At 35.8% G+C, this 13360-nt stretch overlaps 2 protein-coding genes and 1 long non-coding RNA gene across 3 annotated transcripts; 2 read left to right on the forward strand and 1 right to left on the reverse strand.

Moving 5' to 3' along the window:
- Positions 1 to 1344: 1344 nt before the first annotated feature.
- Positions 1345 to 3483, forward strand: LOC126600690 (uncharacterized). Its single transcript, XM_050267309.1, has 5 exons — positions 1345 to 1497; positions 2070 to 2169; positions 2268 to 2687; positions 2776 to 2831; positions 2936 to 3483. The coding sequence occupies exons 2-5, from the start codon at positions 2112 to 2114 to the stop codon at positions 3107 to 3109; spliced, it is 708 nt and encodes a 235-aa protein (XP_050123266.1). The 5' UTR covers positions 1345 to 1497; positions 2070 to 2111; the 3' UTR covers positions 3110 to 3483.
- Positions 3484 to 4391: 908 nt separating this feature from the next.
- Positions 4392 to 7738, reverse strand: LOC126600689 (AP2-like ethylene-responsive transcription factor At2g41710). Its single transcript, XM_050267308.1, has 9 exons — positions 7412 to 7738; positions 7142 to 7224; positions 6965 to 6973; positions 6769 to 6857; positions 6498 to 6571; positions 6347 to 6397; positions 5722 to 5783; positions 4911 to 5530; positions 4392 to 4795 (listed from the first exon to the last, which is right to left on the reverse strand). The coding sequence occupies exons 1-9, from the start codon at positions 7642 to 7644 to the stop codon at positions 4742 to 4744; spliced, it is 1275 nt and encodes a 424-aa protein (XP_050123265.1). The 5' UTR covers positions 7645 to 7738; the 3' UTR covers positions 4392 to 4741.
- A 1086-nt stretch (positions 7739 to 8824) lies between these two features.
- Positions 8825 to 10674, forward strand: LOC126600695 (uncharacterized). Its single transcript, XR_007615544.1, has 2 exons — positions 8825 to 9018; positions 10360 to 10674. It is a non-coding gene; the product is annotated as an uncharacterized LOC126600695 (long non-coding RNA).
- The last annotated feature ends 2686 nt before the right edge of the window (positions 10675 to 13360 follow it).

Consider the following 13360-nt stretch of genomic DNA (forward strand, 5'->3'; position numbering starts at 1 on the left):
ATACATATATTAAATTTAATTTAAGAAAAAAAAAAGGCTAAATTCATTCTTTAATAATTCCGGGCTAAAATTTTAGCCTAGAACGGTTGGAGCAGAAAAACTGTTTCTGGGCTAAAAAATTTGGCTTTTAGCCTAACCATTGGAGTTGATCCGAGGGATGGGAAATAGTGGAGTTGGTGGGAAATTGTGCCTTTGTGTTTTGGTGTCTTTCCGTTCCCAATCAGTTCTCCTGTTGAAAATACGTATAATATCCGTTCAGGGTAATATATTATCCGCGACATAAAGAGATAATGTTGGACGGTGTAACAAGAATAATTTATATCGAACAACTTCATCATGATTACAATGTTTTGATCTAATCATGTAATGTTATATTGAAATAAGCTAATATATAATCTTGTATTATTAGCTAGAATATTACGATGACGGTGAAATTGTTATGTATTTTATTATTCAACACATATTATTGTTTTAGCTTCATTGCCTAGTAAGTGAGATGAAAATCTTCACCATGACAAAGTGGGGCTCATTGGGTTCATTCTTTATTATAAACATGAGAGTAAGTTACATGACATAAGTACATAATTATGATAATATCTTGTGTTAAGGATACAATGTCATATAAAAAATTAAACATTTCCCTTTATAGCATCAGGCACGAGAAGTTACGATCAATATCATAAAAGTCCTTCTACATAAGCACACAAACTTTGTATATTTTTCTTTATTAAGAAAATATTAAGAAAAACATATTTGATAAATCATATTTGCGCCATACCTCTAATAAAAAAAATAGTTTACATGAAACAGATAACCGTTACGTGATGTCATGTTCCAAATAAAATAAAGACATTTAAACCAAAATTTAAAGATGGAAGTAGGACCAAACTTGCGGGTCCCAGTTTAGTAGGCCCAATTGTGACAGAAAGATGATGTGGCACGAGTAAGACCAAATTTGCGGGTCCCAATTTAGTAGGCTGTGATAAAAAGTGATGTGATAAGAGTGGAACTACATCAGACAAAATTAATTTTTATTAGATATTATTTATATTTAATTTTAAAATAATATTTTATCGTACGATGTACGGTAAATAATTAGAATGTGAGGATGCTTATGATTCTTACAATTTGGATCTGGATTTGGATTCAAATCTGAATTATTCCCGCTATGCCATAGCGTATACCATCAGAATAGATGAAATGGAAGTAGTGACGACATCGGAGAAAAACTGGAAAACGACGGTGGGGATTCAAAGTGTCTAAGATCCAACGGATAAGCACGGTTATGTCATTTAGGTAGATAGACTTCCAAATGAGGGGTATCATTGTAAAAGCACACCAAGTTACCGTTGGAATCCCATAACGTCTCCATTCCCCTAATTTCAAAAAACATTTCTCACCTCTGTAATTCTCATCTCTCTCTCTCCCTCCGACGCTGTTCTACTAAGCAACTTGTAATCTGCGCTCCCATTTTTCTTTCAATCCATCCCGTCACAGGTAATTACTTCCTTTTTCTTTTAATCTCCGATTTCTTTTATTAATTTTGGTTGAATTAGGGTCCCAATTAAAAACTAACTTCGGGTTTCTGTTATCGATTTTGGGTTCTAATTAGGGTTCATTTTACATATGAGTTCAGTTGAATCTTTCTTTATTTATCTCTGTTTAATCCTTAAAAACCCCCAATTTTGGGGCGGATGCATAATCCTGAGTAAGGACTCAGGAGGATTTTAGGGATTCGGTGGTGATTGGTAAAGGGGATTGACAATTGACTATTAGCATCAAGATAACTCAGAAATGTAGTCTTGTTTTGGGCCATGGGGTTGTGGATTCCTAGTCCTTGGGTCTAATTTCTTGGGTCTTTTGTAAAAATCTCGTAGGTTAATTTCGGGTAATTTTTCGTTTTCAAGCACTAATTTTGGCCATGTAGTCGATGATCATAATTTCATGATGCACTATAAATGGGCGTGTCTGCATTGTACTTTGTATCTTGTTTTCTGGGTTGCATGTTTCGAATCATATCGCATCCTTACTTTCCATTTTTCTTTTCTCCCTTTGGATTGTTTCTACAGCTAGCAGAAGATTAAACCAAATTGGCTACTAAAAAAGCGGCAATGGCATCAACGCTTGGTACTTTGTTCCAAGATCAGAATCTGAGTGTTCATTCTAAGGGTAATGCTAATGATCGAATCTACTTATGCTTTTCTTTTTATGTCTAAGGTTCTTGTTAGGCTGTTTTAGTCTAACCCTTGTAATTTTATGTATGGCAGGAGATTCTCTTGTGGGAACAGGTGATGCCTTCAAAGCGCAAAGGAAAGGGGGGCTTGGTGGAAGGAAACCACTTGGTGATCTATCGAATTCAGGGAAGCCTGCGGCTCTGACTCAGGCATCAAAAAAGCAGTCTTCCAAGGTAACCATTTGTGGTGATGCAAGCAATAACAAAGGCTTGTCTAAAGCCTCAGATAAAGTTCAGACCCGTAGCAGGAATGCTTTACGTGATATATCAAACACACGGGATGCACTGGTGAAGAACAACACAAAGCAGAGGGTTGTGACAAAGCAGCCTGTTTGTCCTGATAACATTGCAGAGGAAGGGTTTCTGCACAACCATCAGGAGTGCCTGAAAGCACAGGACATGGATGAGATTCGGCAGTTTCATCAGTTTCTGATGGCACTTGGAGTAGATACCGGTATTATATTTTTTTAAATAGTTGAGTTTTTTGAAATTGATGATTTTCCTGGGTATTTTAACTTACCAGATCATCCATTTTTGTTCAGATTCTTCCAAGGAGCGTACATCTCCATGTGTGCCTTCACTGCCAAGTAAATCTGAGGTAAACTTCGCATTTCATTTCAAAGAAGAATACTTTTTTTTCTGCAGTTATTTTGTCAGTATGGATTTTTGGTAACAACCCCTGTTTTTTATCTTCGTTTTCAGCCCAAGAGTCCCAGGAATTGGGATTTGGAAGAGATACCTGAGGATCGAAACCCCTGGTTGTCTGACAACCTTGACTCTCCACCTCCTTGCAAGACTCCAAAATCACCAAATGGCTACGCTGATTCCCTTTTGATTTGGGAGGACTGTGACTTCAAGTTGACGAACACACCATAATTTCCATTGGATTGATTCCCCTTCAATCTCCCAAAAGTTTCTCATGCAATGGAGCATCAATTCAACTTGAAATTGATGGTAGTCATAGTATCTCTAGATGTTTTGCTTTTTGCTGTTTGAGCAGAACTCGGTTGATGTGTTTCTTGGGTTGTTGTTGATTGAGAATTTGAATGCTTTTCATTGATCCAAAACTCTATGGTCGTGATCATGTAGTTATTACTATTGAGAGGTTTGATTCTTTTGTTCTACGCACATTATAGTAGTTATGACTGACGTTTCTTTAGCTATTGACCAACTGATGCGATGTTGTGTATTCGGTTGCTTGGTCACTGAAGCAGTAATGAAAAATCTGAATATTGTAGCTTTAATTCAAAGCCCTGCCTTTGTATGGAGATTTGATTTTCGAAATACAAGTTTCATAGTCTTCCCTCCTTCGTCCAAAGCTCAACCTGGTAAGAACAAACAAGAACAGAACCAAGCCAGTGCTGAATGTTGTACAAGTTTTTACCAACAAAATACGCGTATTGGAGATTAGTGGCGGCGTAGGACACAGACTACTAGAGTGCTGGCATAGTGGCAGCGTAGGACAGACTAACGGAGTGCTGGGCCCTGACCGGTTGTGCACCACAGAGGCCATCTATATGTTGAATGGATTAAGATTAGGGTTAGGGTTGGATCCCTGTCAATCTACAAAAGAAGCAGCCATTTTCCATACTTGCATTGTCGAGTTTAACTTAGAGTTTTCTTGTTGAAAGCATTCCATAACTCTCACCGCAGGTTTTGGGCTCGGTGAGTATACTAGGATTAGATTGTAACGGATAACTAACTATATTTAACGAGCTTTGGACGAGGAAGTGAAAAAATTGTGTCCAGCTTGAAGATAGATGGAGAAGAGTATACAACAAAAATAACGTATACAACAAACAGAGATAATCAAGCTCAAAGAAATCCAAAACCTGACAAAACTGGGGGCACACAAAGAGCTCAAATACTTTATTAAGAGATCCTCACAAACCGATTCCGAGAGCCAAAGAAACTATACATGCGAGGGAAACTTACGTGAAACGGTTTCAAACAACAAAGTAAAAGGAGCATTTTCTCCTACTACAAGGAAACAATTACCGTTACCCAGACCTAGATGCAAAACCATGCAGAGTTTCTCCTACTACAAAAGTTATAATTACCATTACCATCATTGACATGGGAAGGGAAAAAAAAAAGTGACTAGGGTAAATATCTAGTAAAAAAACAAACCAAGAGAGGAATTCATTTGAAACCACAGTGATTCAAATGTATGCATTTATATAAATAACCATATTTTCTGTACAAAATATCCAAATCCAGAATTGATGTCTTGAACTTATACAGAAAAACTAAAGGACCAGCACTCCAAAACGCTTCAGAACAAGTAATGCACTCCCTTTCTATATTTTCTACACCCCATGCAGTTCAAACCCTCTTCGTTGTCAAGGCCGCATCAAATGTTTACGCACTTTCCACATCAAAGGTTCACACACTTGTCTTTCCTGTGTCTGTAGCATGTAATCCATAGGTAAAACCTTCTGAATAGAGGTTGTCAAGCAACTGTTAGCATGAACTTCACCAACTTGTGGAACAAAAGGAAATGCAACATCATTCTTCAGGCTGAAATAAAGTGAAAGTTGGACTTGTCTCTGTCTTTGTAATCTGCATTATTACCATATGAAGCAAGCTAAGTATTAGCTTATTATTTCTCATGGAATCAGAAGATTCAGAACACGGAAAACAAAAGGAGAGAGATTCTTGAAATGAAAATACCAACCTCAGTCGTGCGAGAAATTCCAGAAGGAAGAACTGGAGCAAGAGACGTCCAAAGAATGGGGTCTACCAAGGGATCAACGGCATTGTAGTTGGTCAGAAGTGGTGCAGACAAGAAGGGAGCCAACGGGAAAACGTCCGTTTGGAGAGACATTCCACCACTCATTCCTAATACAGAACTAAGTCTTTCGTCATGACTTGTGGATTTCTCAATTGCCTTGCCATAGTCCATCTTGTGGATGATATTTTTGTTTTCATTCTCATCATTATCTGCATTGTTTTCCTCCTTTTGTGATGCTTTCTCTTGCAAGTTCTTATAGGCAGCTGACCGTGAGAGGATGCTCATGGCAGAGACTCTGGTACCTTTATGCTTTTTACTTACACGAGAGATGCCCAAACGGGGCATCTGGTATGGTTCAGTAGGCTGGATTCCCCATTCTAATGTTTTAAGCTCAACTCCAAAATCTCCAACACAACCATGTTTTGTTTCTTCTGAAAATTTCATGCTAGTTTCAGCTTGTCGAGATCTGTTGGGTCCCCACCACTTGATGTAACTCGTTAGGTCAATCTTTCTTTCAATGCAAAGAGCTCCCAAAATTTCACTTTCTGTTGCTGGATCAACGCCTGCACGTTTAAGTTGTATAAGACGGAAAGTGGCACTGATTCAGGTAGTAATCCAGATAAAGGAATATAATAAATTCAAAAGCCTCCATCTGCAACTTTGTTTTGAAGAAGATTTCAGATCGAGGAGACTGATTTTTCAGAGCCCTCTTATCCAAAATATTGCTTCAGTTCAGCATCGGTTGAGGACTTACCATAATGTGTGCTATTGAAGTACTCAGATCCACCCATACGACCCAATGACGGCTCCCAACGACTGTTATGTGTACAAAGAATAAAAATTCAGAACGGAATGAAGAAACACAATATGAATTACTGGCATTACACAGAATTTGGAGACATTTTTTGCCTCGACATGCTGCAAATCAACAACACAAGAAATTGATGCCATAGTGATACAATGCATTGTATGGTTAAGTTTTCTATGGTTTGTTTGGCTCAAAATGGGGACTGTAAACCTTAACAACCAAGAACACGATATATAAGAAAATAAAAAGTACATTATATTATTAAAACTCTTGCAGATTGAGTTTCTCGATGTATTACTCAATGAGTTTGAATGATATATAACTTTCCATGTAGAATTCTAGTGACAAGATATTATATAAAACAAGCTTTTTACTTCTATCCACAACTGAGATTGGGATAGTTGACACGTAAAAAACAGAATAAAAAGACTCTACTGGCCTAACAAACAAAGTGTAATCTCAAAAGATATAAATGAGCATCCTTAAGGAATAACATAATGTGCCAAGAAGTCTTATGAGAAACGAACCTCATATATTGTGCATAAAAGTAACATTTAAAGGTAAAGCATACCTAGAAAGCCCACGAAATTTGGAAATTCCTCTTGAGAAACCACTGCTCTTTCTGCAGGAGGAGATTACAATTAAAAATGTGCAAAGTTTCCAGATTCAAATATGTATTTTCAAATTTTCTTTTTAAAAAATGTGTAAAAATCTATACACACCTTCGAAGAGAAGCAAGGTATTCCTCCCTTGACACAATCTGCATCTCTTCAAGATCCCTTGTGTAATCAGTAACCTGCAACAATTGAAGAAAGAGCTAACTTGAACAAATGGCATACTGTAGTTGACAACTCGAAAATATTTACATATTGGCATGAAGAACCGAGATGCTGATTTGAAAAATTCAAGTGCGTTTTCTTACTTATGGTATACGCAATTACCAAAATGGAAGAAATTTCAATGTAATCAGCAAATCAATGACAATAATCTCACAGGAAAATTGATGAGAGTGCCAGGACCCCAGTATTTCAAGGCAGCAAGATCATAAGCTCTAGCTGCAGCCTCTTCATCATCATACGCCCCTATAAATTCCACATGATACTCAAGGATTAAGAATTAAACAGATAGCTTACACAAGAAATTGGCAATTTCTTAAGTAATCTATGAAAAACTGAAGCCCCCAACTTACCCAAGTAAACTGGAATATATATCGAATCATCATGCGCCAACATTGCCATGCACAGTCCAAGAAATCAAATGCTAGTCAGCAATTATACATGTATACAACATTTATACGCTAACAAAAAGGGGGGGGGGGGGAGAGAGAGAGAGAGATAAGTAATGAGAGAGAGAAGAAAAGAGAGACCTTGCTTTCCCTTCTTATTCTGGTTGTGATTCCAGGTACTTTTATCCCAAAGATGAGCCTCATAACGACCTGTCCATCTATGCCTACATTTACACAACCAAATCAAAGTTCATCCTTTTCAATTTTTAATTTTCAAATTTAATAAACATATGAATTAATCAAAACAATTCCCAATTACATTAACTTATTTGCTAAATCAGGGCTATTTTCTCAGTAACCAAACAGAAAGGGAAAGAGAAAGAGAAAGAGTAGAGGAGCTTAATTACATACCGAGTGACTCCACGGTAAATGGAGCTCCGTTTTCCAGCAGCACACGGAGGCATTTTGCTGATGCGCTCTTTCGCTGTACATCCTCTCTCTTTCTTCGATTTCTTCACCCCTCTGTACACCATTAGCTGATCGCTCGCTATAACCGCCTCCGACGCCTCTACTCCTCCACCGCCACTGCCGCCCCCGCTTCCGCTTTCGGTCTTCGGACCGGGATCCGAGGACGACGACGCCATATGATTAAACACTCCAATTGAGTCCCCCAAACCAAAACCGTAGAGAGAGAGAGAGAGACGAGTGAGTGAGTCTGAGTGATGAGTTGTTTTGGAGTTTTTGGGTTTTGTTCGTTTCAAAGGAAAACTACAGTGAAGAAGATGAGAGATGAAAATACGAATTTGCCCTTCATTTGATTTTGTTCATGGCTAATGATGTTTGAGTTGTTTTATGGTTTGAAAAGATTATAACGGCTAGGACGAGAAGCGGGGTAGTTACGTAACCTTGGATTATCATTATGCGTAGTGTGGCGTTGGATGCGGAAGCCGCATGGTCCGTTGAATGACAGTAATTTTCCACTCACTCATGATATCAACCATGTGACAAAGCAGAGCTGGTTGACTATAAAAAAAGCTCATATGGTATTAGACTGTCGCAATGACATCTTATAGGCTTAATTGTAGCAATAGTTTCTGAAGTTTATTTCCTGCTTAAATTTATTTTGTAACTCTCATATTAGTTTATTTAGTTTTTAAATTGATAATGTGTTTTATCATTGGTCATTTCTACTAACGCCATCATTTTTTTTTTCCAGTTAAGCCTGGAAGTGTATTAGGAACTTGAACTTAAAACTTCAAAAACGATAGAAGAAGCTCAAAACAAACAAATATTTAAAAATTAATATCTATAACTATATTTTGAACAAATAATATTATCTACGAGGATGGGGAGAGTGGACTAAGAGCTGGTTTGGTATTGTTGTGCTTTGAAAAAAAAAAAACTATTTCTACTGTGCTATGAGAATAAGCAACTGAAATAAAGCAGCAGAGTGTTTGGTAAACATTTTTGTAAAAGTTCTTTTGGAAAGAATAAAAAAACAGTATTATAGTATTTGGTAAACTTTTATGTAAAACAGCTGTAATTGTGTGAAATGACCAAAAAGAGTATAATACTAGATGTGCCATTAATTTAATTTTCTTAACAAATAAAGGTAAATTATTAAATATACTTGATTTTAAAAAGAAAAATATTTATAAACTTTATCTTAAATATTAATTAGTATGACAAACTGTTTCAATTGAAATATTTTAGATTGAATAGCTAGGATTTATTAGTACAATATTGTTAATGTACTTGAAAGTAGTCTAATTAGAGGCATTCATCAAACTTACCACTATTCTATTTCTTAATGCTTCTGTCTTATGTGATCATTCAACTTTAATGTCCCGCTCTTTTAATTTTTTTCTGGCAGAAAATTCGGTTTTATTTCTCTCTGTTTGATTGGATTTAGCATATAGAAATGCAAGAGCAGGCGGCAAGCTCCCTCACTGTGAGCTCTCTGCCTTCCAGCAGCGAAAGGTCTTTGAGCTCTACATTCCATCTTGAAGTTAAAGAAGGTTTGATTTTTCAACTCGTTTTGTAGTTTTTTCAAGTTTCTTTTCCAGAAAGTATAGCTTTGTTTGTTTAAATTTGTGTACTTGTTTTTTAATCAGAAGAATTTTGAGATTTCCCACCTGGGTCTTGTAAAACCCAGGATTTTCTCAGCTGGGTTGTTGTTATTTCCTGGGAAAATGCTTTTTTCGGATGAAAAATCTTCTATTTTTACATTGTCTCAAATAAAAAGGAGAAAGCTTTGTTTAATAAGTATAGCTTATTTTGTTCGTGGTTGACTGTTTATCTTTGCAAATCGAAAGAACTTCTAATTTCCCATCTGGGTTATGTAGAATCGACAATTTTCTCAACTGGGTCGTTATTTATTTCCTGGGAATTTTTTTTTTAAGAGCTGGCTTCACACCTGAAGGATTTTTCTAAAACAGAGAAGGGAAGTAAGAGTGAGAGAGAAGTCTCAGAATTTGGAAGTCTTCGAGTGGGTTTTGAGAAAAATGGGAAGACAGCATGAGAAAGGGGAGGGTAGGATTGGAAAATTGAAAAGTTCATTGACCTGTTACTATTCACCCATGTTTTGTTGAAATAAATTGATTTTTTAAAGCTGCTTTTTTCAACTTTGGACTTTTAGCTTTTTTTCACCTATAACTTTGAAAAGAAGCTGATTTTAAGTGTTTACTAAACACTTAACATGTCCTAACTTTTTTTCATACCTACTTTTATAAAAAGTTAAGCTAAGCCTTACAATGGGTTAACATTGCGATTTTAAGCTTCACCATTGGTCATTTTTACTAACGCGTTTTTTTTTTCTCGTTAAATCTAGGAGTATTAGGAACTTGAACTTAAAACTTCAAAAAACAATAGAAGAAGCTTAAAAAAAATAAATATTTAAAAATTAATATCTATAATTTTTTTGTTTTAACAAACGATATTATCTACGAGGGTGGGGATAGTGGGTTACGCCTCACAATGGGTTGGCAAAATGAAATTTGAAGTGTAACAATACAAAATGAAACTAGTTGGACTTTAGCAACTTGTAAATATTAGACAATGCAATTTTAAAGTTGGTAGGAGATTGAACTCTGCTAGACTTAAACAAATAAGAAATCACATATTGAACTACGAAAAAATTTATTCAATTTTCTTAATTTTGTGGATAATTTTAGTTTTCTTGAATTGTGTGGTTTTGGGTGCTTTTGATTTGGGATGAGTTTCTTTGGCATCTAATTATTTAAGTATTTTGGTCAAGAGTGTCTATTTTCATAAATTAGTAGTTGCTAAGTCTTACTCGTCGGGTGGTGGGTGATGAGCATCGTTGAAATTGTCCATTTATATATGTACTTTGTTTGCAGTTAATCAATATAAATACAACAAATATATCCTCAAATGACTCCGCCATGACACTAGCCTGGTGCACTGGGCTACAATGGAAGTACCCTCAAATGACTCTGCAATGGCAGTAGCTTGGTGCTTTTTTCTTCAATGCCAAATTGAAAATTTTCCATCTATATGTATTTGATTCTATCTGTAATAATGAAATCCTGGTATAAAATTAGTGATTACATATAATCGTTAGTTTTTCCATATGCCTGGACACCTTTTTTGTAATAAATGATAAAGATGTTCATCTCATTTGTGCTAATCTTCAAAGCTTCGTTGCAGAATTAGTTAATGACTTGTTATCTCCATTTAAGTATTTCTTGAGTTGACATATTTTTATTTCCACAAGTTAACATAAGGTTGCATTTCTTCTAAAAGATTAAAGTGTTTGTTTCTGTTTTCATCAGTTTAGCATACAACAATTAGATAAGTTGCTTATAAATCATTTTGATGTCACTATATAATCGAACAATGTTGAATGCCTTGCATTTGCACCAAGTATATTAGTTCAACACTCAACATTCAAACATAGAGAGTTGTTTACAAGTCTCAGTATTATTTAAAATTGTCAAATAGCTTTGAAAATTAAAAATTCAACAAATAAACTTATAACAATTGATACACAGTACTGAACTTTGTTTGAAAACAATTTACAAATGTTTTTGCAGCGATAAATAATGATGATGATCATTGCAATTTAGGATTGAGCCTACAATCATACATATAAGCACACACAAATTATATCACATACTATTGTTTTGTGATGAGGATGATCTTTCATTCTAGAAATTGAGACCGAGTAATTTTGCATCTTTGTGTAAAGCTTACTATTTTTGATCCAGTTGCCTTGTTCATGAATTTTCTTGATCTAGTTCATTTGATATCATAATTACCTCTTTTACTAGCACCCTTAATAACATTGATATTTTATATATATATATATATATGTATGTATATATTATGTCTTCATTCTTTTTACCTTGTAAATTTGAATAATATGGATCAAATGAAGCTTTCATTGATCTTATTGTTAAAGATGTCTCATTTACAAACATTTTGCATTTGAACGATTTGTGTGTTGATGATGCCAAAGGCCAAATAGAGCCATGCTGAAAGACAGGCTTTGACTAACCGTTCACTTATTAAACGGGAGATTAGTTTGTGTTATCATAATAGTATAATAGGGAATAGTGATACTGAATGTGTTAACGAATTGAGAATCGATAGAAGGACTTGGTATATTATGTGATTTACTTCATCAAGATGGGAGGGTAAAAAAATGATGGTTCGGTGTCTCTAGAGGAACAGGTATGTATGAGTTTACAAATACTAGCACATCATACTAAGAAATGTAGTATTGGTGGTAGATTTTATAGGTTAGGATAGACTATTAGTAGATATTTCAATAGTGTGTTGCAAAAAATTTTGTGATTACAATGTATCCTACTAAAAAACCCTCATCACGTGCCAAATGATTCTATGGATCATAGGTGGTGATGTTTTAAAGTATGTTGATAATTTTTTTTTCATTTTTCCTAAACTCTAACTAGAGATTCCCTTTGTATAAATTAACAAAAGCATTTTTTTTTTTGTTTAGAATCGCTTGGGAGCATTAGGTGAAACACACTGATGTGCATGTATCTGAAGTTGACAAACCAAGATACCGAACAAGAAAGGGTCGAGTCACAACTAATGTGTTGGGTGTGTGTTCAGGGGATATGCAACTACTATATGTGTTTTGGGGTAGGAGGGCTATATATCAAACTCTAGAATGCTACATGATGCAATTACTAAGCCCAATGGATTAAAGGTAATAGCGGTAAGACTATTAGTTAGTCTCAATTTTGTAAGTTTGGTCTAGTTTTGTTTGTGAACTACAAAAAACTAATAGGTCTGTTTCTTTGGTTATTAGGTTATTATTACCTTGTTAATGATGGTTGTGGATGCAAATTTCCACCATTTTCTCCTTTGACGAAAATGCACTTGCAAAATAATAACACTTAAGATTAAGGCCAAAAGCCTCACGTGCCCACGATGAATTCGGGGGGGGGGGGGGTTTGGCCGAAGAATCTCCGATGCCAAAGTTAGAATTTGAGAGAAAATGCTTAGGAATTTTTGGGGAGAGAGTGAACTTAGGTTTTTGGAGAAATATGGGGCTATAAATAGGGGTGTGGCCGGCCCTATTTGGAGAAAAAGGGACCAGCCACTTATGGTGGTATTTTGAATATAATTGCAAGATATTATGTCAAATAATATCTTGCAATTATGTTGGTAATTAATCAATTAATTTGATAATTAATCCCAATTTGAAAAGAATAATTGGGAATTACCTTGTGGCTGAGGATTTAATGAGGAGTGATGATTTTGAATAAATACCATTTTGATCACCTTTGACCTTGATTGAGCCATTATTGTCTGTTGCATACGCGTGAAAATCCCGGTATACCTTGAGGGTAATTTTGTCCTTCTTACCCTAAAGTACACATGTCACCTTCATAATTTTATTGATTATTTTTTGCTCCACAAATGCCCCCACACCTGTAGGGCTGCTTATAGGAAAGAGCAGCAGGTGTAGAGATCTCCAACTTTGATGCAGATTCCCACTTGGACTTGGAATTAGATTCTTCTAAGAAAGGGAAATAAATCACCTCCAAAACCTATTTAAGCCTACCTTAAGTAGGGGATTAAATCAATTTCGGAAGGCAATTACTTATCCTGACAAGAAAGAGAGAAAGCTAGAGGATATTTGTTCCCCCTCCCCTAACACTCTTCTTTTCTGTGCAAAGAACCGTCTTTCGTTGATTTCTTTATCTTTTTCGCCCCACACCAATGTAATAAAAACTTAATTTTCTGTCTTTTCTTGGGTGGTGTTGCCACGGGGCAACCGTCGGCATGGTGTGGCACGTCGGCTGGAAGTGGCCAGGTGTTGGTTTGGCATAGGCCGATAAGGTGATGTAGCAGGGACCATAGCTT

The sequence above is a fragment of the Malus sylvestris genome, chromosome 14, assembly GCF_916048215.2.
Source record: "Malus sylvestris chromosome 14, drMalSylv7.2, whole genome shotgun sequence".
In the NCBI taxonomy this organism is placed as follows: domain Eukaryota; kingdom Viridiplantae; phylum Streptophyta; class Magnoliopsida; order Rosales; family Rosaceae; genus Malus; species Malus sylvestris.

What these genes read in the sequence shown, in the direction of transcription:
- LOC126600690 (XM_050267309.1), top strand. Translation starts at nt 2,112, where the DNA reads ATGGCATCAACGCTTGGTACTTTGTTCCAAGATCAGAATCTGAGTGTT. An exon ending in TCTGAGTGTTCATTCTAAGG is followed by an intron (nt 2,170 to 2,267) that starts GTAATGCTAATG and finishes TATGTATGGCAG; the next exon opens with GAGATTCTCTTGTGGGAACA. An exon ending in GGCACTTGGAGTAGATACCG is followed by an intron (nt 2,688 to 2,775) that starts GTATTATATTTT and finishes ATTTTTGTTCAG; the next exon opens with ATTCTTCCAAGGAGCGTACA.
- LOC126600689 (XM_050267308.1), bottom strand. Translation starts at nt 7,644, where the DNA reads ATGGCGTCGTCGTCCTCGGATCCCGGTCCGAAGACCGAAAGCGGAAGC. An exon ending in ATTTACCGTGGAGTCACTCG is followed by an intron (nt 7,225 to 7,411) that starts GTATGTAATTAA and finishes GTGTAAATGTAG; the next exon opens with GCATAGATGGACAGGTCGTT. An exon ending in GCACTCTCATCAATTTTCCT is followed by an intron (nt 6,572 to 6,768) that starts GTGAGATTATTG and finishes CAATTGTTGCAG; the next exon opens with GTTACTGATTACACAAGGGA.